General features: G+C 45.4%; 1 protein-coding gene across 1 annotated transcript; it reads right to left on the reverse strand.

The window, feature by feature from the left end:
* Positions 1-8,489: 8,489 nt before the first annotated feature.
* Positions 8,490-24,929, reverse strand: LOC146178813 (uncharacterized). The gene is made up of 4 exons (XM_084579800.1): positions 24,493-24,929; positions 15,170-15,370; positions 12,361-12,567; positions 8,490-8,792 (listed from the first exon to the last, which is right to left on the reverse strand). The coding sequence occupies exons 1-3, from the start codon at positions 24,778-24,780 to the stop codon at positions 12,385-12,387; spliced, it is 672 nt and encodes a 223-aa protein (XP_084435926.1). The 5' UTR covers positions 24,781-24,929; the 3' UTR covers positions 8,490-8,792; positions 12,361-12,384.
* Positions 24,930-26,081: the final 1,152 nt, after the last annotated feature.

Genomic DNA, 26,081 nt, shown 5'->3' on the forward strand with positions numbered 1-26,081 from the left:
TTTCCAAATTTTTGTTAGTGTTGTACATTTCTTGCCAAGTATATATATGTCGAATATAGTTAACAAAGATAACGCAATTAAAGAGGTGCAATAACTTTAGCTCTTGGGTCAGTTGGTGCATGTTGAACTTAATGACAGGGGTGCCATCGGAAACACAAAGACGCGTACACAAGAATGAGGAGGTAGACACGGCGGACGCTGGACTTTAACTGTCCAGCGTCCGTCCGTGTCTACCTCCTCATTCTTGTACGCGTCTTTGTGTTTCCGCTGGCACCCGTGTCATTAAGCGCAAATAAGGAGGTTAGTGCAATTCCATTTTGAGGGGAAAATCAAGGGCTACTCCTGAAAGTTGGTATATTTGTGCTCGCGTGAAGAAAACGCATCAATGGTTCAGCTAGCGCAAGACATCCTTATTATCACTGAAGCAGATGAATACGATAAGACCTATGTGTTACACGGGCCTTCTGATCTAATAACAGGCACTTATTAAAGCTTTATCCCTGAGGGTAAACCATTTAAAACCAAAACACTGACGGACTATGTTAGAAGGGAAGCCGACATCTGTAGACGCTATGCAGCGAGTGTGTGTGTAGTCTCGCCGTGGCTTCTTGCTACATCTTGCTAACTTTTCTGACAAGGCCCAATCTATAAACACCAGTAGCATTTTCCTGTCTCTTTCACTAAGCCAGGAAATATCTGGCGCTTTTTGTTCGCTGTCTCAATGAGCGCATCCTCAGCGCTCGACGTCCTGGAAGGTAAAACACCGCTAGGATGATTGTGCATGCATAACTTCCCTTTTTGTAATCCGCGGGTGAAGTTTTTGTCTTGTTTCGTAATATTTCTGCTGTGTGTCGCAAACAATAGAAATTCATTTGGCACCGGAGCGCTACACATTGATGTCTCCATCTGTCTTCAAGAGCGTAGACACGGGTATAAAAGTGTTGCGAGGAACTTTCTTCTCAGGGCCGCAGAACTGACCTTACGATCGGATTTATTTCAAACTGCTTATGTTGCACTTAATGCAGGTAACCGTACCGCGACAGCTTGTAACCGGAAGAACACGAATGATGTTGAGCGCATTCAGTGTGAACTACGAGACCATTAATGGCCGTTAAGCAGTATCACTCAAAAGCTGCATATAACAGCTCTATGTTACCAGTGCTCCCCTTTGGGGCAGAAAGGCGGGGGCTAACGAAAGGGATTTGACAAAGTATAGAAAGCAGAGTGGGCCAGGACACACACGTAAGCTGAATATATTCTAGTCGCGATAAAGAGAGCAGATGGGCAAGTCACTAAGGGTAATAGAGCGGGTCTCAAGGGAAGGCAAGCGTAAATGGGGCGGCAGAAAGGTGGCGAATTAGATAAGGAAGTCTGCGGTCTTCAGATATGGATGGAGTTGGCACAGGACCTGTTTAATCGAAGACATATGTGAGAGGCCCTGCACCTGACGTAGTCAGTCTGGTAATAATAAATGGCTGCCTGCTGGTAATGGTACTACTAATGGCTGCCTGCTGAGTCCTTGATCAATTGGGCCGAATGAAATTAATAGCCACAAGTCGCAATACTTGGATAAAAAATCAGACGCGTCTTCACTTGTCAAATAAGTAAATCATGCACTTGGTTACATCTGTGGCTGGTCTTCTAAGAAGCATTCTTGTTATCAGCAGCGGGCGTTCTGCGTCACAAAACGGGCTGCCCAGACAGATACAGCTGGAAAAACCATCTAGCTGGAATCCGTACTTCATCTTTCATGGAATGCCCAATGACTTCTTCCGATTTGAGTTCTTAGCACTTGCTCTTGCTTGCATTTGCTGTTCTGAGTCGCACGCGTTTTCATGACGTTTGTTCATATACGCTCCACACAGTCTTTATTTTTCTGCTGCTACAGTATTCACTTTTGATGCCAAGGGTCGGTAGTTCATGCTAGCCAACACTTGGAAGCCTGGGAGCCGACATTTCGTTTTACGCTGTGAAGATTTCGATGCTGTATGCACCGCAGGCTTTAGGTATTTGGAAAGACCTATAAGGTGGCATCGCGTACGCAGAAGTTTCCCAACGCGAGGTAACTTAACCATAACGTAACCATCCAGGTCAAGGAGGAAGATGTTGCTGTTCCAGAAGAGGCTCGGAAGCGTCGTTTCTCGTGCCACCTGTGCCCCGAGGACTTCTCCCAAACAGGCAGCCTGAAGGACCACCTGAGAACCCACAGCGAGGGAACGTCTTACGAATGCCACCTGTGCCCACAGAATTGCTTCTACCTGTCCAACTAAGGTCGTCACGTGCGCTGTCATGTTGGCGAGAAGATGTTTAGCTGCCGGCTCTGCGAAGGACAGTTCACGCGCATGAGGAGCCTTCGCGACCACCTAGGACATGCGCACGGTTGCTCCGAGCGCAACGAACCGGACACCGCATAGGCTGATTCGTATGTCATAACAGTCTCCTTGCGCAGTGGGGCTCATTCTGGACTACGTCCTGACGCCTTGAACAAAACGACGAAAAAAAATAGAGTCTATCGAACTGGACGCACTCGTCTATCAGCGTGACTGTCAGGCAATCTCAATAATTTCATTGTTGTTATGTTTACTGGTTTGGCATATTCTTCGGTACACTTAATTTCGACCACGGAATTGATGCCTTGCACTACATGCAATGCCTCATAAAGGTAGCTTAGCGTACGCCACTTCTACTTTGCCTTTTCCGCTCTGCATTATGCTTTGCATAATGTATCCTCTTGCCACCCGTACAGTCGTTTTTTAGATAGATAGCTGTTATGAGCATACAAAATTTAAGAGGGTTTCCTGTTTTGTTATTTTTATGTAATAAACACTGGAGGGGGGGGGGTTGCAGTTCTTGCATAACTTTCAATTTTAAGTTCAACTTGTTGTCGGGAGGTTTGTGTTTCTGTTAACCAAGGCTGTAGTGAACTAGATTGCTATTTATATTATGGTATTTTACTATTTGGTTTGTTTTGTGGGGTGTAACGTCCTAAAGCGACTCAGGCTATGAGAGACGCCGTAATAGAGGACTCCGGAAATTTCGACCACCTAGGGTACTTTAACGTGCACTGACATCGCACAGCACACGGGCGCATTGCTTTTCGCCTCCACCGAAAAGCGGCCGCCGAGGCCAGGACTTGATCCCGCGTCCTTGGGAACAGTAGTCGAGCACCGTAACCACTGCGCCACCCCGGCGGGGCGGTATTTTACTATTCGTGCTATTAGTGTACTACTATTACTAATACTGTATTAATACTTAGTATTCTATTTGAATATACCAATGATTAAACAACAACTTCATCACGCAAGACCTTACCTAATCGAATTGCGACGTGCGGAGAAATGTTCAGCAGCATCACAGCCACAGTGTAGACTTGGTGCGGAAGAAACCTGGCTGGTGATTCACTAATTCACTCTGATTCTGAGAAGCGTAACGTCATGCCACCCTAGCAGTATGCTGCCATGTCAGCTATCACTTACCACATGTCACCGTCATGTCCGTGAATGTTCGTTCACAACGCCAATGCCGTCGATGACACCCACACAGGATTTTCCGGCGTTAAAACGATATCGCGTTAAAACGCTAGTCAGCGCCCACTGGTTCTGGGAAGTGACTGGCGGAGGCGCCGCATAGATGATGATGGATCGACAGGTCATGTGTTACTCCGTGGAACGGCACTTTTAGGTGCCAGGCCCCCCTCCCATATGACAGCGGTACGAGCTACAATGCTGGAAGCGTGCCTAGTTAGTGTCCTCCTAGGCAGCAGCCGGAGTTCGCAAAGAGCATGGCGGGCAGTCATTTTTCGCCCAGTGTGGTCTCTGCTTTGGAACGCGGTTTTATGAGTATAATAAACTCTAGATAATTATTTTTACGAAGCAGAGACGCCTGTTTCATTGCGCGTCTCGTACTTCCAAGAACGCAAATGCACCCCGCCACCGCAGTGGTGTAGTGGGTAAGATGCCCGACTGCTACAGCTGCCGGTGATGATTGTGCACTTATTAAGATATATATATATATATATATATATATATATATATATATATATATATATATATATATATATATATATATATATATATATATATATATATATATATATATATATATATATAACATGTCTCCTGGACCACCCATGTTCGCACAAAGGCAAGCCATGCTGATAGCCACTAGTCGCTTCACGCACTCACAAGAAGGTTTGTTTTCTAATGACACAATGAAAATAACTTTCAACCATCGAACGACGTTTATTTTACAACTGGTCAAAAGATGCTCAAAAGTCGTAGGGCGTCAGAGCGCGCGGCGCGCAACTCCGCAACATCTGCGTATCTGCTGCTTGACCTCGCGGAATCTTTGAACACGCTGAACCTTCAGCACAGAACTACCGAACTAGAAAAACCGAACAGCACCAGCCACAGATTGCGCTGATCCATCCATCACTAAAGCGCGGGATGGGAGCGAAGCTAGCATACAAAATGCGCAGCCGGCCTATCCGGCCAGTCGACATTTCACGATTGACGCCGTATTCGCGCCTCCGCCGCTCCCGGCGGCTTCGAGGGCGTGACCGTGGCTTGTTTTCCACAAGTGATTTCGGTTTTCGTTATCGATAGAATTCAGAAAAAAATTTACACACACAATTCACAAAATCCATTCTTTCCAACCACCGAAATTAATAGAATTTGAAAATCGTTTCAGCTTCCCTTTAAGCTACCATGCCTCTCTCATGGAGGCATGGTTAAGTGTAATTTATTTTATGAAACCTAGGCGTGCAGGCACTAGCGGCCGTTTTTATTTTGCCCCAATGTAACCAGAAGGCTAATCGAAATGGAAATATAGTTCGTTTGATGCGCAGGCGCTTGTGAACAGCTAGAGTCGTTGTCAAATAGCTATCTTTGTGGCGTCGACACCGGGGCCCAATCTGCGCCGCCGTGGACTGTTTGGTCCAGGAGCTGAGTAAGAAAGAAGACGCAAAGCGGTTTGCGGTTAGCACGTCTTGCGGTGCACCACGTAACAGATATGTTGTCAAACGGTGCTCGAAGTAAACAACGCCAGCTGTCTGCTCCAGTACAAGCAGCGCATGTCTGGAATATGAGCAAACATCCCCACTCATTTATACAGGGTCATCCTGTATGATAGCGCAGGAAAGTTTCTGATCTAGCTGGTTTCTGTTTGTCATCGTAATCTCAGGGCAGCTGTGTATTTGTCCACGCTCTGCGTGCTCCTCTGCTCGCGCTATGGTTCCATGACGACTATATTAGCTCCACTCGGTTGTATGCAGGTCTATCCAGTATACCCCATCTTTTACAAATTTCACACCGGGTCAAAAGGAAATTGTGTGCAAAGGCATCGCTTCGTTCGGAAAGCACATAGAGAGGCACTTGGATTTCCTCTCTTAATCTGCACTTCTAAACTGCGGAATGCATACATCAAAACAATGTTGGCGTGCAGAGTGCACAACCGCGAAGAGCCGACACCGAAATCGATGGAAAAATAGGCACTGGCGCTGTAACAAGCATAGTTCACTCTTTTTGTGCTCTTCTTGCATAGAAAGAGTCCGCTAAACTCCAGTGAAAACCCACTTCAGCACTCAGAACTGCATCCATGATGGGCATTTGTCTTCCTCCGAAATTGCTGACGCCGTTACAAGGCTAGAATTTGTGTCAATTAGCTATCGCAGCGATACCTGTATTTCAGTGCTTATTCTTTCCAACCATGAAAGAACTTTGTTCTCGTTGGGTTCTTTTTGCCATTAAGAGCTGCTATGATATCGAAACCAAGTTAGTTCATATTCTCCTCACTGTCATTTTATAATGATTCCGCGAATAGTTTATCAGCAAAGCAGACGGCGTCCAGAATTTTAGAAAGATAGTAAAGATGCGTTGTCCCACACTGACTCTGGGAGCATTATAGCGAATGGTCCCCTTTCGATATTACAATTAGTAACCAACACCTGATTTCATCCTCTGCTGACGTCTTGATTCCAAAAGCAGAACCTCGATGGCCGCATTCCAATGGAGGCGAAAAGCAAAGCGCCCGTGTACTGTGCGATGTCAGCGCACGTTGAAGAACCTCAGGTTGTCGAACTTTCCGGAGTCCTCCACTACGACGTCTCTCATAGTCTGAGTCGCTTTAGGAAGTTAAACCCCATAAACAAAACCAAACCAATACACAGAACAAATACGATCGTTTCTTGATATTGCCACGTGCCTAGCGCCGCGCGGCCGCCGTGCTTCACCGATCACGGCGCCGCACGGCGCTAGGCACGTGGCAATATAAAGTAAAACTCCACGCGGCTCACAGTCCCAGAGTACTGATCAAACGCTGCGCCTCAGGATGCGCAGTTTTTAGATCTCAAAAATAATAAAAGCGCTAATTTATACAGCCAGAAACTTCCTGTCAATAAATATAGTTGAAAACATAGGTAGACATCCAAATCTCGGTAAATTGAAATAGTAAACTTACCGCTTTTCCTTCTGGTATGCTGAAAGTAATTTTTCTGAAGAAATATAAAATGGTCCACATTAGTTTCTTATTGTGCTTAAATGTCACATCAACACTAACTGAAATGGGCTCAAAACGTATGAAAATTGTGATAGGTTTCCAATGTGTAATATAAGACATCGCAGTGTGCCAGCAGTTAAACACACAGGCACAATCCTAAAGAGCTCAGAAAGGATCCAAATCCATGCTTGAGACATGATCCGATCTGTACTGCATTCACTTTGAAAAAAAAAAAAAAAAAAAACATTCCTGTGCACATGATGTGGTCTCTGTTATGGCAAGGAGCAGGCAACTATCTTTCGCATAGAACTAAAGAAAAAAAAAGCAGTTAAAACAAACTGATGCTGCTTGACTGGGTACACACGATGGGAAATTACCAATTCATATCAGCGCGATAAAAGCGATGTAGTAAATATTTACAAAAGCAACGAGACGTGAGTAGAACTTTTTTCTGCGCCCAGAGACAATCCACTGTTGTCATTGCTCCTGTTCGTAAGGCCAGCCAGGAAACTTGAAGAAACGCATTCCCATGGAGCTTTTATAACCGTTAGAGCACCCCATCACACAACAGTTGTTTCTAGACATGACCCAAGTTCCAGTTGAAGCGTATGAACCGAATGATCACAATGTTCGTGTCAAAACCTGCATTTTGTGATGCCGCCACGAGACGGCGCAACATCCGTGATAAGCGGGGCGTATAAGTCTAACAGCACTGAGCCAAAATGTACGCAAGTCATACGCACCACAACGCGTTCGCTTTAATGACCCTTCGTGGCCTTTGCATTGTGGGCACATCCAGCATGCAGAAGGCCTCGTTTCTGATGCAGTTGGCGACATGTTTATATTGTCAGACGGAACAGCTTTCATTGTTCCGAACCATCAGGATATTGTGAACGTCGCGTAATTTGCTTGTAGTGACAGCAACTAGTGCTTGCTGCACACACTCACTGACGCACTCAGAGATTGCACCAAGGCCAGTCGTCAATCGCGGACGACTGCGCACCAGGGATGGCTTACTGCACAACTGTAAACATTTCGAGAGCACTGCAGAACCTGCAGTGATGAAATGCGAATAAATGACTGCTGCACACGGTACATCGCCCGCCTCTTGTAGAACACATCCAGGTTTTGTTGGATGCATTAAAGTTTGCCGGCGTCTATATTTCAATTACACAAAAGAATGTCAGACACATTGCCCGAATCTCGCGATGAGATCTCGCGCACGCAAAATTTTGGCCATAAGCAATAAATGCATTTCGTTAAGTCGTTGTTTGGCACATTAGCCGTTTTTAGTCAAGATGAGCTACGCCTAGTCATTGTAGTCATTAAGACTCATCCAATCAGTTGCAGTCGTTACAAGACCTTTTTGGCAAGGTCGTTTCGCATTCATTAGTAGCCATGATAATAAGAGAGTAATTACTCAGTGATATCTACCCAAGTGCAGCCATACGAATATAAAGGACGGATTTTTCTTTAACTACGAAGTTTATGAGAAAGATGCTAGCTTTCTTTTGTAGCCGTATGGCTGTGCTTGTGTAGATGTCAATGAGTAATTACTTTCTCATTACAAATCTACTCATCCTTGGGAGATCGCCCAAAATATTGGACCAACATTAGCAGTCATGATGAGCTACGCCTATTCATTGTATAGTCATTACTACTCATCGCTAAGCGTTTTTACTCATTTTCAGTCAGCTGCGCTCGTTACAAGTACTAGTCTGACGAATTGATCATTGCGAATAATAATTTATTCAATATTGTTCATCATTATTAGTCAATAGCATTACTCATTAACTCTATCGCCGTCTATAACTAGGTTTCAATACCTACAGCCATCAATCGTTTTAATTCTTAATCTACTTTTTCACACGTCCGCTATTTGTGAGTGACATCTGCGCACTGATGCGACGCACAGCTCCCACGCACATATTTTCGCTCCGTGAATCTAGAAAGGCTTCCGCCTTAAGCAAAATAATTTCCAGAGCTGAGCCTATACACCAATAAAATATTTAATTATGCAATAGCAACGTACATGTGTTTTTCGCCGTTTGTTAATGAGGCGAATAGATGTTACTGACGACTGACTGAACAGTCCCAAGCTAATTATGGCCGAAGGCACAGGGAGTTGCCTTTCGACTTCTTCACTTGTCCGGGCTGGTGGCAAATGCTATGGAATACCACCGGTCGATTTCGTGCAGCAGGTCCAGTTCAGCGGGTACGTTGTGCTAGCCCGATGCAAATAGCTTTATGCGAAACGATGAGGGAGTGCCCAGAAACACACCGCATTTTGGCCGTACCTGCAACGAAGATTGTGCGAAATGTCGCAATAACGATGATGTCCCTAATTAGGATGCTTGCATAATGTTTAGGCAGGACCTTCAATATTGAGCACATTTGCAGTCAGAGAGAAACTTAGTAGCGTTCATATACGGCTAGAAAGGAAAACTATAGAACGTTTACAGAAACTGTACTAAACAGTAAAGTTTTGTTGAAGTTGCATACCTTTTATTTGTAGCCGCATGACTGCGCACAATTTGATGCTGCTGAATAATTATTTTTTATGTATTCCACACTTAGAATTGATCGAATGTACATAGACCTACTAACCAATGGCCTCCGTGGTATAGCTTACACCCCTCCGACACAAGTGAACCTGTATTCACACTGATTAATCGCATTTCCCTTGAAAGAATAGCACTTTAGGTGCGCGCTCTTACACGAAAGTAGTAATTGTCGTTTATAAAGAGTAGCAGTGACAAAGGGCGCTGAAAGGACATTTATTTTTTGTCTTGGCTTAAATAACAGAAACATAGCACTGTATTGCGCGTAAAATTACTCCATGGTAATTTTCGCTTCTCAATTGAGCATCTGAATATACTTCAGTAGAAGGATCACTGCGATCCTTGACACGTTATGAGTGAGTCCGAAGCGCACCATAAGAGAAACATGGGAAAACATGTTGACGAGACGACTTTAGTGCCGACAGAGACACAGACAACCACTTCACATCCTTGTACGTCCGCATAATGTACCTTCGATAATGTTTCAGGATATTTCTCATTGACTACATTTTGTCCATTCTACATCTCCATTATATATCTAACAGGTGTTCTTATTGTCTCAGAATAGACACGTACGGAATGTTTACAAAGAATATATATTTTCATAGCATATGTATCGGCAATTGCGCAAAACACTACGCGCTGAAAATATGTCTGTGTACCTCTTACCATCTTCTGATTCGAAGCAAAAACTGAGTTCACTGCAAAGCTGTATTTGGAGAATTCGAAAGCATTATCGTGATTAGGGCTGCCGCTAAGTCAATTGTAATTGTTAGTTCTGCTTTTGAACGTTTATTTTTATTTCAATATTTCTTACTTTTATTGTATATTTTTATTACTGTTATGTTGTTTATTATTCTTGTTTTATTGTAACTTTATTTTCATTATTTACCACTGTCATTACTAATCAACATAATTAGTTTATTTCTTATTATTATATTATTTATCAACATAGCTAATTATAGTTCTTGTTTATACAGCCTACTTAACATTAGTAATTGGTTTAAAGGAAAGGAGACGCGGAGTATGTTACAATGTCTCTCTCTACACCCCTACTACATCGCACTAAGGTTCACACACAGTAGCGGTTTCACTTCTCTGTCCACTTTTTTTGCATCGACGATGCTTTGGCTTCACCAACATAGACTGTTAAAGGTTTCGCATTGAAAATATTTCAAGGCAGAGCAGCTGGAATGCTGGTGGGCGGTGTTTTCACAGTGGTTTAATATAATTTACCACTTAACACACTCCCAGAATTCAATTCAAGTAATCATACACGAAATAGCACGCCGCCGGAACACTGTGAACTAGAAAACTAGAATATCACCGCTCTGGAAATACACACGTACGAGACTTTGGACAAATCCCCCATGAGAGGCTTTGTTATTTGAGCTAGTGACACTTGACAGTCAAGCAAACATTTCATTCGATTATAAGCTTGTGACGCAACAATCAAGGAATCCCGATAGCCTCATAGTCTTACAAATACCTTTTATTTAAGAAGTTACATTTCTCAAAACTTTTTATTAGGTAGACAGCAATATTGCCTCTAAAGAAACAGCCTTGCCGAGCTTCTTCATAGAGCTTCCTTGTGCATAGGCTGCCGCACACTCACCGCTTGAAAGGTTTACAAGTCATGATTGTATCCTTGTGGTGGCACAGGACTTTGTCTGTATATAATTAGCGTCAAATTAAGAACATTCCCAAGAACTCACTTACAGCACCTGTAGAATGTGCACTAAGTCACATTCAGATCAAATCGCAAAATTCATGTTAAACACAAGGGCGATGTAGCAATCTGTTGCATGTGGGGCCTAGGATCCCGTTGCATCGGGGGCGCTGGAAGGTCTAAACTTGTGCCCAATGAAAGGCACACCGAAGAACATAGGATAAAAATTTAAACAGAATGTATGTATCATCGAAAGTATATGTAATGTGTATGCGGTAGTGTTAACACTATGGACAGTGGGCTGGTCAAATCAAGTGCAGTGAGGCGTGTGTTTGCTGCATAGATTCACTCGATTTCCTCGTGGGACACTGCGGGAATGACACTACAGGCGAATATCACTCGCTGGATGTGACACTAATTGCGCGTGTGAGAAAGTAATATTTGAAGAAAGAGCGACTGAGCGACTGCATATAAGGTTCCGTAGTCATGAAACACCAGAACAAATTTTTATTCAACTTCTAAGTTTGTGTGAATGGTGTATAGCATCCTTTATAACCACATCTCTTGTTTGGTAGTAATTAGTAATTGCGTTTTTATGACAACGCCTGTGTAGGCATCACACACGTGCATACTGAAATAAATTCCTTAGCGATTTGATAAATATCAAACCCTATATTACAGTTCGCTCCAGTTCGCATAGGATCGTGGCTAGCGGTCAATTACGACTGGCTAAAGCACGTCGCATACGAAGTGCGACATCGCGCCTCGCTTTTCATCATGCCACCCGCACTACCAGACAGAGCTTTGAAAGATCGGTATCCAAGCCCGATAGTCTTATACCGATCGTCAGCGACAAGAATCACCTCTTCTCCATACCCGAAAAGGTATACAGGACTAAGAGCTGCTCCTCGAAGTCAATTGATGTGAACTTTACGCAAAATCCCGAGGTGAATGGTTTCGTCCCCACATGCCTCATTTCTCTCTCATTAATTTTATCGCGTTTCCTCCTCAATAACAACCTGATCACACATACAGTTTCCAGACCCGGACACCATCCTTCGGCTTCTATGTCTGCATAATTTTCCCACAAATTGAGCCCTTTTGCCCTAACACTAAAAGTCATGTTCGCTTACCGCTGCCATATTATATATAGCTACATTATATCGCCGACCATGTTTAGTGCGAAAAAAGTCATTTAGCTGTTCGACTCCAGATGCTATGCTGTCCTGAGCATCAGCCTATGTAGCAGCAACAGTTCTCCTGTTGTGCCCGACCATGATCCAGGGAAAACGAAAGACGAAGGAAAAACGTCGAAGCACAATGGAATCGAATCCAGGAATTCCTCCAGAGAAGCCGGACTACGGAACATCGTAGCTTTGAACGTAGCCGATCATCCGGATGTTGCACTCTAACAAACTCTAGAGATGTGCATCTGTGCCCAAAACACTTCGTACGTCCTTCTCGGTATCACTTAATAAATCCATACAAATTTTTCCTACCATTCTCATTATCCCTGTCCCCACTTATCTCTTCAGACTTCTCTTTGTTTTAAATTCTGGGTTTACACGAGGTTTCGACAGCCGAATAGTTCACTAGTACGCAAGAAGGCATCCCCACCTTGACGACAGCACTCACCGCGTTTAAGTTATCCCGCACGAATCAAAACACTGCGACCTTGAACTGCAGGCAGTAGCAACGCTGTACAGTGGTGGCGAGCACCACACAGCCTCCAGCGTCTGTGCTCCGCAGAACGTAGTCCAGGCTCAGGTCCCGCCCCACATCCAACAGGAGCACGTCGGTCGCTGCCAGCACCTCGGCTAAGTGGTCGCTGCTGCAATGCGACTGAAATATTGAGACGATGCTCTAGATAACCTATAATTAGCATGCAAGAAGGTTACAATAACTGCGTCGCACAGTGGATTAATGTTGCGTTTCGTGAAATTTGCTGACCGCTGTGGTGGCAGAAGAAATAGCGTCTTTATATCACCCGTCACCACCATCATAATCATTCACACGTTGCTCCATGTTTTCAAAGCACAAAGTAGCTGAGCCGTACACCTCAATAAACCTAATTCATAGATAGCTGCATTTATCATTGAAGCACACCATGATTTCACACCTAAATACGAATTTTAGCACACATGTGCTTCGCAAGAACATCTAACCATAAAAATTAATTTATTACAAGGAAGGAGGCTCGCATCACTCCACGCACAGGTCACATGGCTCGAGCTGACATCGTTGTGTAAACCAGTTGCATCTGCATTTATCGCACATGGTGCATTTTCTGGGATTCAGAGCACAAAGATTTTCCCAACTCCAAGTGCACATGCCTCTAAGATGTGCCTGTTTGCCGTCTTGTCTTACTATGCTGCTTTTGCAAGCTGATTTACAGTCCACGTCTCAAACGCCGAATTGCAGCCTGACACCACGCAGCATGCCATGAAAAATCGTGGCTCTTCCGCCTTCTCTATGTGGTGACGGTTGCCTGTCACCATCGCTGTCTTTCACACCTCAAACCTCGTATGTGTTGACTATTGCGAAGACGGAACAACTGTTCTCTTAGGTTTACATTCTCGTTGACCTTCGTCATGATTCATCTCCTCCCATCACATCTCACTCTTCTCTTTCTCACATCACATCTAATGGTGGTCACCTTTGGTACCAATTCAGGGTCTGCAAATCATCTCTGTGAGGGCAGTACTGCCTTTTTCTGCTTATGTCACAACTAGGCCGCCCACAAGGACTGCTAAAGTATAATTATTTTTATTATTATTTTTGGCCGTTAGTTTTTGGAACACATTTATGAGTGCTCTTATGCGAGTGTTCCGTAAAAGTATGTATCACACATATGTTACAGTGATGGAGCAACTGCTGCCATTACAATATCGCCAAAATATATTTCCATACTGAAAAACATTACAGGTCCTCTTAGGATATCTAATAATATTAATAATATTATTATTATTATTATTATTATTATTATTATTATTATTATTATTATTATTATTATTATTATTATTATTATTATTATTATTATTATTATTATTATTATTATTATTATTATTATTATTATTATTATTATTATTATATTAAATAAAATGCTAAAATAGGTTTTTGACAGTTTGGTCACTACAAGTCATCTGTAGTCATTACAAGTCATTTTTAGACATATTGGTCAGTACAGGCCATTACTACTCGTTTTCGTCATTAGTACGTATTAAATATGTTTAGTCTTCTCTAACAAATTAGTCGTTGCATGTCGTTGATAGGCATTGCAAGTCATTATCAGGTCATTTTGTCATTACTACGCATTACTAACATTTAATAACTCCTAATCAATTCTCTATACACATAGTGGTGATTACAAGTCATTTGTAGCTATTGCAAGTCATTTCGTAGATCATTGAAGGAATTACTACTCATTACTAAGCGTTGTAGTCGTCACAAGTCGTCATTACACATATGAGTCATTACAAGTCTTTTTAGCCATTATACCTTCTACCAATCTCTATTAAACTATTACTCCTTTTTCCTTCTTTGCTCTGTCTGTAGTCTGCCTTCATGCGCCGACCTTTCCTCATGACCCGTTAGGCAGTCAAAGTCTGCCAACGCACCATGACCCTAGCAAGGCTTCGCCTTAAAATTAATTTCTGGTGGTTTAGCTACGAATAAACCTAGTCTGTACGCGATTGTTTAATTTGCATCATTACACGAGGTAAACCTCATTATATTACTGAAAGGTTTTCAAAAGAGGCAGTGGTGATCCAACTTGGGTTGGCGCTTTTGGCAAGTCCATGTGTAATCTCTGGCCGAGAGCTTTAGAAGAAACTGCTGCCTCGATTCGAGTCTTAGTTGAAGCCCCGACTATAAGCACAAGTTCTTGCTGGTGGCTTTGTTTAGCACACAGCTGGACACTAGTTACGGCATGGTGCGCATTGGCTTGGGGAGCCAGATAACACCGCAAGAATCAAGCCACTCTGTTAGACACACACACACGCTTCACCCTCTGGGCAATGAATTATTGGCAGGTGTTGGAAGGAGAGTGATTAGAAGGTTAAAGGTGGACAGCTACGACTAACCAGGTCAAGGTCATGCATTAATTTTTTGTTTTTAATTTTTAATTGCTTCTTAAGAAAGGAAAGGCGCAGTATCTGTCAGACCTCGCGGACACCTGAACCGCGTAGTGAGAGAACGAGGGTGAGATAAAAGCTAAAATGGCTATAAGATAGAAAAGGCGCAGTGTCTGTCAAGGTAACTTCAAGGTCAAATTCCTGTACACAGAAAAATTTGCATTTACATCGCGTGGTGAAGCTATCGCTTTAGAAAATGATTGTGCTAAAATGTACTCGCCCACATCATCCCTTATTTTATTTCGTGATATCAATACCGACTAAATATTGCCATCTTGTTTGAGCGGCAGTGGCATTATTCAGTTCCGTACCTCTTCCAGGTAGTACAATCCAAGGAGGACGTCCTGTGCGTTCACCGGGACGTCCACGAGTAGCAGCTCTACGCGCTGACCATATTCGGTGCAGAACGCCGCCTGAAAGATGGGGCTCGCGGCGCAAAGGATATCACGGTAGACCTTGCACTTGCCGCCATTCACCGCCCGAACCATGCAGTTGCAGCACTTCCTTCCGTCCTGCAGCGAGAAATTGGAGAAGTCAGACATTCCGTCTAAAATGACGAGCTGACGCGCAGGTGTATCGCAGTGCCCATGGTTCGGTTCTTGCCTTTTAACAGTATGGCACATACGCACTGTGCCGGTGCGCTAACCGTGAGCGGCTCATGAAAGTGCCATTCGTTCTCTTTAATATATAACATGCGCGCGAGGAACAAAACAGCTCTGACTATGAGGGCGCTGTTGCCACAAGGTTATTCGACTCAATTTGATGCTATATCAATAATTAATCGAAATTCAGAGGTTTTCTTTGGATAAGTCCCCACCTCCTCCTCCTCCGAGCTGTCATCCGCCGCGGTGGTACAGTGGTTAGCACCCCGGACTGCTGCGGCCAAGGATGCCGAATGGAAGCCCAGCCACGGCAATCGCCTTTCAATGGAGGCGAAAAGCAAAGCGCCAGTGTGCCGTCTCGGTCATGCGTAATTTCGTGACGTCATGTGACCTAGCGACCAATGAGTGAACGGCCATAGTATTATCCAACTACAACGTGACTGAGGCAATCCCACGATATTTCGTTCACAACGCCCACGGTTTATTTTCTTTAGAACGCAACCTTTAAACCAGCAAAACTATATGCTGCCGCATCACACCTATCCCTAAATTATCCATATTATCCAGTCCTCACCACCGTTTTTCCCTTTCAATGATTAACAAAAATATATCACCGGTACTAGAGTAGTATAGATTAGTTAGTTAGTTATATGGGGTTTCGTGGCGCATAAGCAACGGCGGCTATCATGCACCAGACACAAGGTTAGATTATCTATCAGATATGTCTAGGGTTATGATACTTAAATTTGATTTAAAACATTGGCTTTCTTTAGAAATGCGTAAACAATAAAATAATAGACGAGTGCTTATTCGCCTAGAAGCAATGCAGGGTGAAATTGAATGTGTTCGTTGTAAAATAGAGTAAAATATTTTTCCCGGTGTTCTTCGAGTTGTGAGCATGAAATTGAAATATGATTAATTGTGCGCTCATCACCACACATTTCACACAGTTAGCAGGAAATTGTGGGGGATGTGCGTGTCACCTATGTGTAAACGAAATAAAATTACCTCGATGAATCGTTTCTGACGTTGGCATGATTTCCATTCTTCCAATATGGACTTTACGTTATGAAGCTTGTTATTCAGTTCATTTTCCCAAGCGGCCTGCCACTTAACTCTCAGTCCGCAGCGTACTAACTTCACACAATCTCTGTGTGGTACGTTAATCTGTTTTATTTGCACATTTTTTACCCGTGCAGCGCATACATCTGCTCATTAATTACCCCTAATCCCAACATGACTGGGTACCCAGCAGAATTTTATAGTGTGTTTTCGTGTTGTGGTATTTACTATGTTGTGTATAATGTTTCCTATCAGTGGTTCAGCAGCATTTTTGAAGTTTATTGCAGTGATGACGCTTAATGAATCTGTGTAAATGATGCTGTTTTTGATGTTCGCATCTAATGTTTTCTGCACGCCAACATAAATAGCATAGCACTCGGCTTTAAAGATTGGTGCACATTGAGGCAGTCGTATTATTTTTTCTGTTTTATTTTGCACTACTGCACTACCAACATAGTCAAGATTTGGAGCCATCTTTATGAAATGCAATTTAATCTTTATATTTTTCTTTTAATGCAAGGAAATCTTGTAACATATGCTTACGTAGTGTGCATGTTTTCTGAAACTGTGTTAGTTTGAAGTCGGAAATTGTTGGGAGGGTGTACCATGGTGGGGGTGGGTTATTGCTTGGGGCATACTAGGCATTGCACTAATGTCTAAGTCCTGGCATATCTGTTCAAAGCGCATGAGAAGCGGCTTAATTAAACGGGGTTTGTTGTCAAATATTGTTCTAGATGCAGATTTCGTGACTATTGAATAACAGAGATGTTTTGGCTGAGAACGGGTTTTAAGGATGTATGTGCATGTTAGTGTGGTTGCTCTATATTCTAGGGCAGGTTCATTTATTTCTACGTAAAGGCTGGCTATTGGAGATGTTCGGTACGCACCAGATGACAGCCGTAAACCTAGACTGTGTATGGAATCAAGTCGTTTTAAGTAAAATGGTCTGGCTGAGTCATATACTATGCATCCATAGTCCAACTTTGAGCGCACCACCGAGTGACAGATTTGTAAAAGGCATAATCGATTGGACCCCCACCGTTTTCGCGACAGCACCTTTAGGACGTTAAAGGCTAAGGTAGCTTTCTTCTTCAGGCAGTTTATGAGGGGTACAAATGTAAGTTTTCTGTCAAATGTGTCAAATGGCCGCTAAGTTCGCCAGCCATGGGCTGTAAACCGCCTAGCACGAGTTAAACCGAGTGTGAAGCTGTGGCTTCACGATAGTTCAGCCTGGTAAGGTATTTTGTTATTGTGTTCGTTCAGCGTTTGTTTGGTATTTTCCAGGCAAACGCTAGTAGATCAGCGCCGACCCATTCAGCCGCACTGCGTTCCCGCCACAGCTGCGTCGGCAAGGCGCTGCTTGGCGAGACGCTCTTCCTGCCCCTCCGGAGTCTCGGCTGCCTTCGCCCTCTCTCGTTCGCGAACTCTCCGCACACTATCCTTGCGAATCGCAAAGCTGTCCCGATCGTCAGACGAGGCTAAGTGCCTCATAGCGCAAAATATTGAATGAGCATTGTTACGCTGAGAAACCGCAAACAGCTCGCTTTCAATCTCGCCACGCACAATAGTATGCACTGTCATCTGCCGTGTAAGTTTTCCTCTGATTCTCCATCTCTCTGCGTAAACCTGACCTACGCCTAGCCTAAAGCGGTGCAAATGTGCCTTCGAGCATTCTTGTCAGTATAACGCTTATTCTGTCCCCGAGTCAGGAAATATAGGGTAATGGATCCACAAGAAAATTGCAAGTAAAAGCTCTGAGTTCAGGGCCACCACTTCTAGCCAGAAAGTCCGGCTAATTTATTTGCTATGAGTACATGATGGCTGATTCCTATCCTACGCTTTTACCACAAATGAACAATTCGTCTTGACATATCCGACCGACCTCTGTGGCAGTATAACGTTATAGAAGCATGTGGTATAGTTACGTCCCTTACATATCGGTAATGCAATGATTTGGTTGTGTCACCCACAGGCAAGCGGACAGTTGCACAAGTCTCACCAGTGACACGTCAGGCACATCTTGATGATCGAATTGCTTGGTTGGTTTGTAGAGTTTAGCGTCCCAAAGCGACTTAGGCTATGAGAGACGCCGTAGTGGAGGACTCCGGAAATTTTGACCACCTGGGGTTCTTTAACGTGCACTGACATCGTACAGCACACGGGCGCCTTGCTTCTCGCCTCCATGGAAAAGCTTCCGCCGAGGTCGGGATTCGATCCCGCGTCCTTGGATCAGTAGTCGAACGCCGTAACCACTGCGCCACCCCAGCGGGGCCTTGATGCTGCCGAGACTATCCACCCCGTGTACACCGCTTCACGAGTTATACGCAGCACCTTTAAAGATAAGGCCTACTTGAGATGATGGCATCCATTACATGATTGTGCTCAAACCCTCCTGTCGCCGACGGCAGCGCAAAAGGGATGTATATTGGGTGCCTCATCCTCATCGGCCAGATAACCACTGACTGCGTCACACAATCAATGCTGACAGTGACACAAAAATGACATCCTCATCGGCAAAGCAGCCTTTATCTTTCGTGCTTCTGGCACAACTTGTGACACTGAGCTTATGTTTCTAGGCCAGATAACCACTGACTGTGTCATAAAACAATTGCTGACATCCTGTTGTGAATGGAGTCCATACTCCGGTCCCGTCACCCGCCGTGGTGGTTCGATGGTTAAGATGCTCGCACTGAAGAGAATATCCGGGATCGAAAACGACTACGGCGGCCACGATTCCATGGACGGGAAATGCAAAATGCGTTCGCGTGTTCAGCAATATGAATGCACTTTGGATATTTTCGGAGAGGTATCCTTGTGACCCTCCATTCTTGCCCGGTAGCTGTCATGACTCAGCCGTGCGACGTCTGCACCGCTTCCTTGTTCTACGCCGTGCCGAAGTATATCATGCAATCATGCGAGTCGCACGAATTCAGGACGAAGCCGGCGAAGAAAAATGAAATCCATGGCCCGTCCCACTTTGTAGGTATAGAATCTTCGACATTCCCTGCTACAACGATGCAACGCCAGTGTTTCAGCCTGTGCCACGACGGCTATCTACGGCACGCGGACGAGGGACGCTACCAGCAGCACGGGTGCACGCTGAGCAGTCGGCGCAAGGAAGATTGGATGCTTCAGATATGTAACCTGGGGCATCTGCAAAGCAATGTAGCCATCAGATTGCATGTTTCCACGCCCGTTATCGATGCCGGGTTCCTCAAACCGCAATCGTCTTTGCAATAAATTGGCAAATTAAACCGAATCGTTAGCAAAGATGCATCAGTGATATTGAAATTATAACAATTCAATCTAGCAATAAGGCCAATACAGCTATGCTTGTTTTGATGAAATATTGCAGATGCCAGAAAACTGAATGCGGATATTACTATTTGTCGCTTAGAGAAGAACAATAAAGCAGCGTTAGAGTGCACCACAGTTTTGCACCGATGAAGAATGTGGTCGCGACGACTGTCGTTTCTGGCAGCACCCGTACGCAGCTTTAGGGCGACAGTCTTAGGTATTAGTGTTATTGTTGTTGTTGTTGTGGCTGTAGGAAGAAGGAAAAGAAAATGCACGGGCCTGCTGCTGGCTCTGTAACTGAGCCACCTCCGCTGCCTCGTGCGGACAGAAGAGAAAATAGAAAAGAAAGAAAAAGAGGGAGAGAAAGACACGCGCCGCAACAACGGCCGTCGTCCACCACCTAAGCGGCGGCGGGTGCAATGACGGCCTACAACAGATAAAAATTTTGTGGCTGGCTAGCCCTCGCCGCAAGCGGCGTTGACCTACCGTCCCAACCCCGCAGGGCCAGGAACTACCACCCCTCCTTGTATTAGTGTTGAAGGGCGCGTCGGGAGGAATAAGAAATCACAGGGTCAGGTATCCACCGGGAAGTGATCGTTTGCGCCATTCGGGTTGGCAAAAAATGTGAACTTGTTTATAGAAAAGGAAAGATGCAGTAGTATTTGTCGTACTTCTTAGTGGATGCCTGAGCCACAACCTAAGGGAAGAGAGCGAGGAAGGTGCGAGTGAGGAAAGAATGCCTTAGAGAGCTTGCAGAATAATGCCGGCCACGTGGTGGTATCTACTTATACTTATATCGCACAGCAAGCGGAATCTCGCGTTTAGCCTCCATTTAAACGCGGCCGTAAAACTGCCTTTTGGTTCGCTTCCGTATTGGCTTCTAGTTTTGGAGGTACACTGTGAAGTGGGGTACTTGTTTACACTGCTACGTGAGCTTTGAGCTTCATTCCGCATCACTGTGGATGACGACACACTAGGATCAGTTCACGTGCTGAGAAGACCGAAATTTTACGCCGTGGCAGAACAGGCTGGAGTGGATCAAAATGCCACTCACCGCAACCGCCATCGCGAGGAAGCGGCTAAAATAAATCTGCCACAGTGGCCGGACGAGAGCCACCTGCGCCGCAATGTTACGCAGGCATTCTGAAAATGCAGAATCGATGGAGAGAGATGCCGCTATCTCGCGCCTTGAACTATGAAGATACTGACGGGAGTGAAGTGAGGGTCCTGGAGAAGCCGAGTGAACATTACGAGCAGCGGAGTGCGCGTTCCTGAGGAGAGGTGAAGTGACAACAGGCGCGGCCACTGTCGAGATCACCTAAGTGCGACGCAGTAGCGCGACAGCCAGGTGCAAGAAACATTTAGTGGACAATATCCTTCATGCAGTGCACGATGTTTATGACCGCATTCGGTTCGAGGGGGACTTGAAAAAATTGACACCTGTGTGCCGCTGGAATTTCCAGATGAGAATGCGTTCTGTGTGCGTACGGGGGGGGGGGGGAGGCTTAGCTTGATAGGAGTGTAATATCTAACCTTGCAGTCTGTAGTGAGTATGTGTATCCTAAACTATGAAAACACCTTCCACGAATGAACTTGTTCAGAGAAATACTGAAAGGCAACACATTCCATTGATGTCGTTCTGGAAGGTTGGTCTACACCTCATTTTTCCCATCAATTCCCGGCGCAATGACTCACAGCTTTACGGCGCTCGAATGCTAAACCCACGGATACAAATTCGCGTTTATGCAGTGATAGACGTTTGAAGCGATAGCTTTCCTGCGCCAGGTTTTCGAGCCGTCAGTGTTCACGGAGATTTTCACCTTCAAGTGACCTTGACAAATAATCCGCCTTTCCTTTTTTAAATTGGTTCACAGGAAGGAAAAGAGACAGTATCTGTCACACTTGCTTCTGTGGACACTTCAACCACGCCGTAAAGGAAGTGGGGCAGTGGGAGTGAAAGTGCAAAGAGCAAAGCGGCGCCGTAGTGGAGGGCTCCGGACTAATTTCGACTACCTGGGGATCTTTAACGTGCACTGACATCGTACAGCACGCGAACGCCACTTCGTTTCGCCTCCATAGAAATGCAGTGTTTAAGTTAGGTTATGGGGAAAGGAAGGCGCAGAACACATTAGGGTGAACATAACAAAATCGTGGACACTCACACTTAAGGGCAAAATTGGTGTCAAAGACCTGCTATACCTAGCGTAGTGAAACTTTCGCCTCACATTTGTAAAATGGTTTATAAGAAAGGAAATGCGCAGTATCTGTCAAGGTCACATGAAGGTGAAAACCTCCGGGATGCTGACGGCTCGAAAAGCTGGCGCAGTGAAGCTTTCGCTTCAAAAAATTATGGGTGTTAGCTTGAGCTGTGGCGAAACAGTCACGTGTGATCATATACTATGACAATGTCATGAAGAGCCTCCACTTGAGTATCTAGTACAAAATCCTTCTCTTCAGTTATGGGACGCCCTCATTGTTAGCATCTCCCTGGGCATCCCAGCCTTGGCCACCGAGTGGGCCGCTATCGCCAGCCATGGGCTGTAAGCTGCCTAACACGAGTTAAACCGAGTGTGAAGCTGTGGCTTCAGGATAGCTTAGCCTGGTAAGGTATTTTGTTATTGTGTTCGTTCAGCGTTTCTTTGGTATTTTCCAGGCAAGCGCTAGTAGATCAGCGCCGACCCATTCAGCCGCACGGCGTTCCCGCCACAGCTGCGTCGTCAAGGCGCTGCTTGGCGACACGCTCTTCCCGCTCCTCCGGGGTATCGGCTGCCTTCGCCCTCTCACGTTCGCGAACTTTCCGCACACTATCCGTGCGAATCGCAAAGCTGTCCGGATCGTCAGACGAGGCTAAGTGCCACCTGCATCTCATGCGGAGACATGCTTGTTCAGCAACGGACTCCGGGCTCTGACTGCTAGGCATTTCTGCGGCTGGTATTTATGCTCACCTCAATGCACGCTGTCAAGGCCTAGCACGTGAACATCTCATGTGGACTTCGTACATCCCGCCGCGGTGGTGTAGTGGTTAAGATTCCCGACAATTGTGCTGGGCCCGTATCCTGGTTTGTGTCGTTATAAAAAGACCCATTTTTTAACCTACACCACCTACCCTAGTGTAGAAAATCTCCTACACCTCCAAAGGTTTTTTGCTATGCTAGTGTAGCTGGTGTAGGGTGAAAAAATGGCCCTGAAGTGTATGTAGGTGGCTATCTTAAGTGACCTCGAGTCGTCTGATTGGTGGAAACGTCGGAACAATGTTGCCATCTCTTCCGGTTTCGTAGTGGCCACACCCGGTTCCGGCGTTTTGACAAAGATCATTCGAGGTCACGTGAGATAGCTACACTTCGATAACGACGCAAACTCGGAATGCGGGCCCTGGAGTACCCGTGTTCGGTCCCGACCTCCGACGACTGCGTCTCTAAGGAGGCGAAACGGAGGCCTCCAAGGGATGTACGATGTCAGAGCGCGTTAGAGATCCCCAGGCAGTCGAAATTACTCCACAGACCTCCACCAGTGCCATTTACAATTTTGAGCTGGCGCTGCCTGCCCTACAGCTCCTCTCTCCCTCTATTCACGTTCACTCCCATCTTCTTATTTCCCTTACGGCACGGTTCAGGTGTCCACCGTAGCAAGTGTGGCATATCCGCGTCTGTTCGTTCCTGTGAACCAATTATTATTATAATATTCGTGCTTAGGCGCGCCGCCGCTCAGGACAGCCTAGCACGTGAACTCATGTGGACAACAGTAGTTAGAAGTAGCGCTGTTATGTACTCGGTTTAGGAGGCTATGACGTCGCGGTCTAGCGCGTGAACACCTCATGACTTGTTAGGCGCGCCGGTGCTCCTTCCGTCTACTCGTAGGATGGCGCGACGTCACGCCCTATTACTTAAACGCCGAATTTCGGCTGCTCAGCGGGCCCAGGTTCCATCACGTGAACAAATTTTGGTTGGCCTTGAAGTGACCCGGACTTGACCGTGGAAACCGTGGAATGGCCGTGACTGTTGACCTTGATTTTCACCCTTGACCTATGCAATGCCTTGACCATTAGCCTGAATATTGACCCTCCAGTGGTTTTTCTAACTTATACGCTAACAATTTGACCTTGGCTGAGCCTTAGGTGTGATCGGCAGACACGCGGAAGAGAGCCAAGCCCGAAAACTCTAGTAGTGAATCTGCCTCTTCAAAATTCTAGGCAGCACTTTGGACCACCTGTTGTGGCTGTAGGAAGACGGAAACGAAAATGCACGGGCCTGCTATTGGACCTGTAGCGGAGCCACCTCCGCTGCCTCGTGTGGACAGAAGAGAAAATAGAGAAAAATGGAAAAGAAGAGGTATAGAAAGACGCGCGCTGCAACAACAGCCGTCGTCCACCACCGAAGCAATGGCAGGTGCAATGACGGCCTACAACAGATAAAAATCTGTGGCTGGCTAGCCCCCACCGCAAGCGGCGCCGACCCACCGTCCCAGCCCCGCAAGGCCAGGAGCTGCCACCCTTCACCACCTCCGACCACCTAAGTGTGATGAGGTGAAAAAGGCGAAAGCCTTTTTAGCGCGGTGGACCATAGGCATCCCCATTACGACACCTGGTACTCCCCTCATGGGAGTACCAGGAGTACTTGCTTCAGTAAACGATGTGTCCGCACTGAAATATTTCAGAAGGTTCAGTGGTCACTTACGGGCTGTGCGGTCTGATCCTGGTGGAAGTGGGCCATCACAGTGACACCTTTGTAGCGGCAGCCATGCCCGTCCAACAGGCAAGCGTTCCTTCTCTCGGTACACGGGGCGTAGCAGCTTGCACCGAGGACGTGGCAGCAGAGGAGCATCACCATGTGTGAGCACACCAGATCGCAGTTATCGACCGAAGACCAGGCCTTCAGAACGCACGTCCGATGGTAGTCCACGTCATTGCTGATCTCAAGTTGATCATTAGGCCTATGCACGGCAGTTCTCGCCAGCGATGCCATTTGAGCCACGTGAGAGAGAATGCTTGATTTAGAACCTGCCGCTTCAGTGCTTAGAAATGATAAAACCGTAAGACTCCAAGTTTATCAGTTGCCTTTGCACTTAGTAGTAGCCGCCGTCTGTTGATCGAGCGGTCCAGATAAAGCACGACCGACGCAAAGCCAGTGGAACGCTGATAGCGCTTCTGTATAAGCGTGTGCTCACGTTGGAAGACAGAGCTGGCACGAGCTACTAGAACGCCACCAGACGGAATTGGCTGACGTCAGTCGGCGAAACAGAAGAATCTGGTGGAAAATAAAGTTGTCATCATCATCATCATCATCATTATCAGAAGACTCACGGAAGCGCATTCACGATCTTTAAACCACTTGGTGGAAACATCTTTAAATACGCGTGCATGATACGTTCAACTGCGCGACTGCATTGAGGCGATCAATGGTGTAATTTTTAACTTTTTCAGGACTGAATTGTGGAATGCGTTTCTTGACACTGAATAAAAGGCTGAAACCAAAACTAAAATGATAGCCATCTATGGTGTTCCGATTTCAGATACTGTTCATTTCATCACTGCTCTCGCATGAGACAATAGTATATGTATTAAATGAATGTCACTCGGCCCTAGATCCGAGGAAAAAGAGTTAAGAGGCCCAATTTTGTTGAAACGAATGTCAGTGACAGCTCTGTTGATATAAGACGCATAGCTCTCTCAATCTCGGGGATCGTTAGAAACGGCGCGGTGTCTCTTCATAACCCTCGATGCACTCCACATGTTACAAAAAGGAAATCCCTGACTATAAATATAAATATAGGGGCCACCAAAAGTGCTAACGTTTCCGGAGAGAACAGTGACATGTTTTCTTTTTGTGTGAATGAAATTCTTAAACAAAATAAATAATTACTTATAACACAATATATTCGGCGTTCCGTTTCTGTTTACGACACAATTATTCGCTTCTCCGCCGTGAAGCAGTGATGAAATATTTAAGGTGGTAAAGAAAACATTTATTTCCAATATTACAGAGGAGTCGGAGCCGCCTGTATGGCACTTGATATCCTCTCCATTGTACGGACGGCCTTTTTACAAAATAAAGGAGAGCCCTTTAAAGACTATCCCAGAGAGCAAATCTTGCACTGTTCGCGATCGGAGGTGCTGGTGTGTAGGTGATCCCAGTATTCTAGGGTCACCGCTGGCGTGCGATGATGTGGGAATGAGGGGCAGGGGAGTAGTGTGTGCACAAAGTCACCAGGTTTGCCACGAAGCTTACAGGCAGAAGGAAACTGATCAGGAAGGTGGCTTGTAAAC

Source organism: Amblyomma maculatum, chromosome 9 (genome assembly GCF_055883805.1).
Source record: "Amblyomma maculatum isolate TAMU_Amacu chromosome 9, ASM5588380v1, whole genome shotgun sequence".
NCBI lineage: Eukaryota > Metazoa > Arthropoda > Arachnida > Ixodida > Ixodidae > Amblyomma > Amblyomma maculatum.

What these genes read in the sequence shown, in the direction of transcription:
- LOC146178813 (XM_084579800.1), bottom strand. Translation starts at nt 24,780, where the DNA reads ATGGCATCGCTGGCGAGAACTGCCGTGCATAGGCCTAATGATCAACTT. An exon ending in AGGATCAGACCGCACAGCCC is followed by an intron (nt 15,371 to 24,492) that starts GTAAGTGACCAC and finishes TTCTCGCTGCAG; the next exon opens with GACGGAAGGAAGTGCTGCAA. An exon ending in GATTGTACTACCTGGAAGAG is followed by an intron (nt 12,568 to 15,169) that starts GTACGGAACTGA and finishes TCAATATTTCAG; the next exon opens with TCGCATTGCAGCAGCGACCA.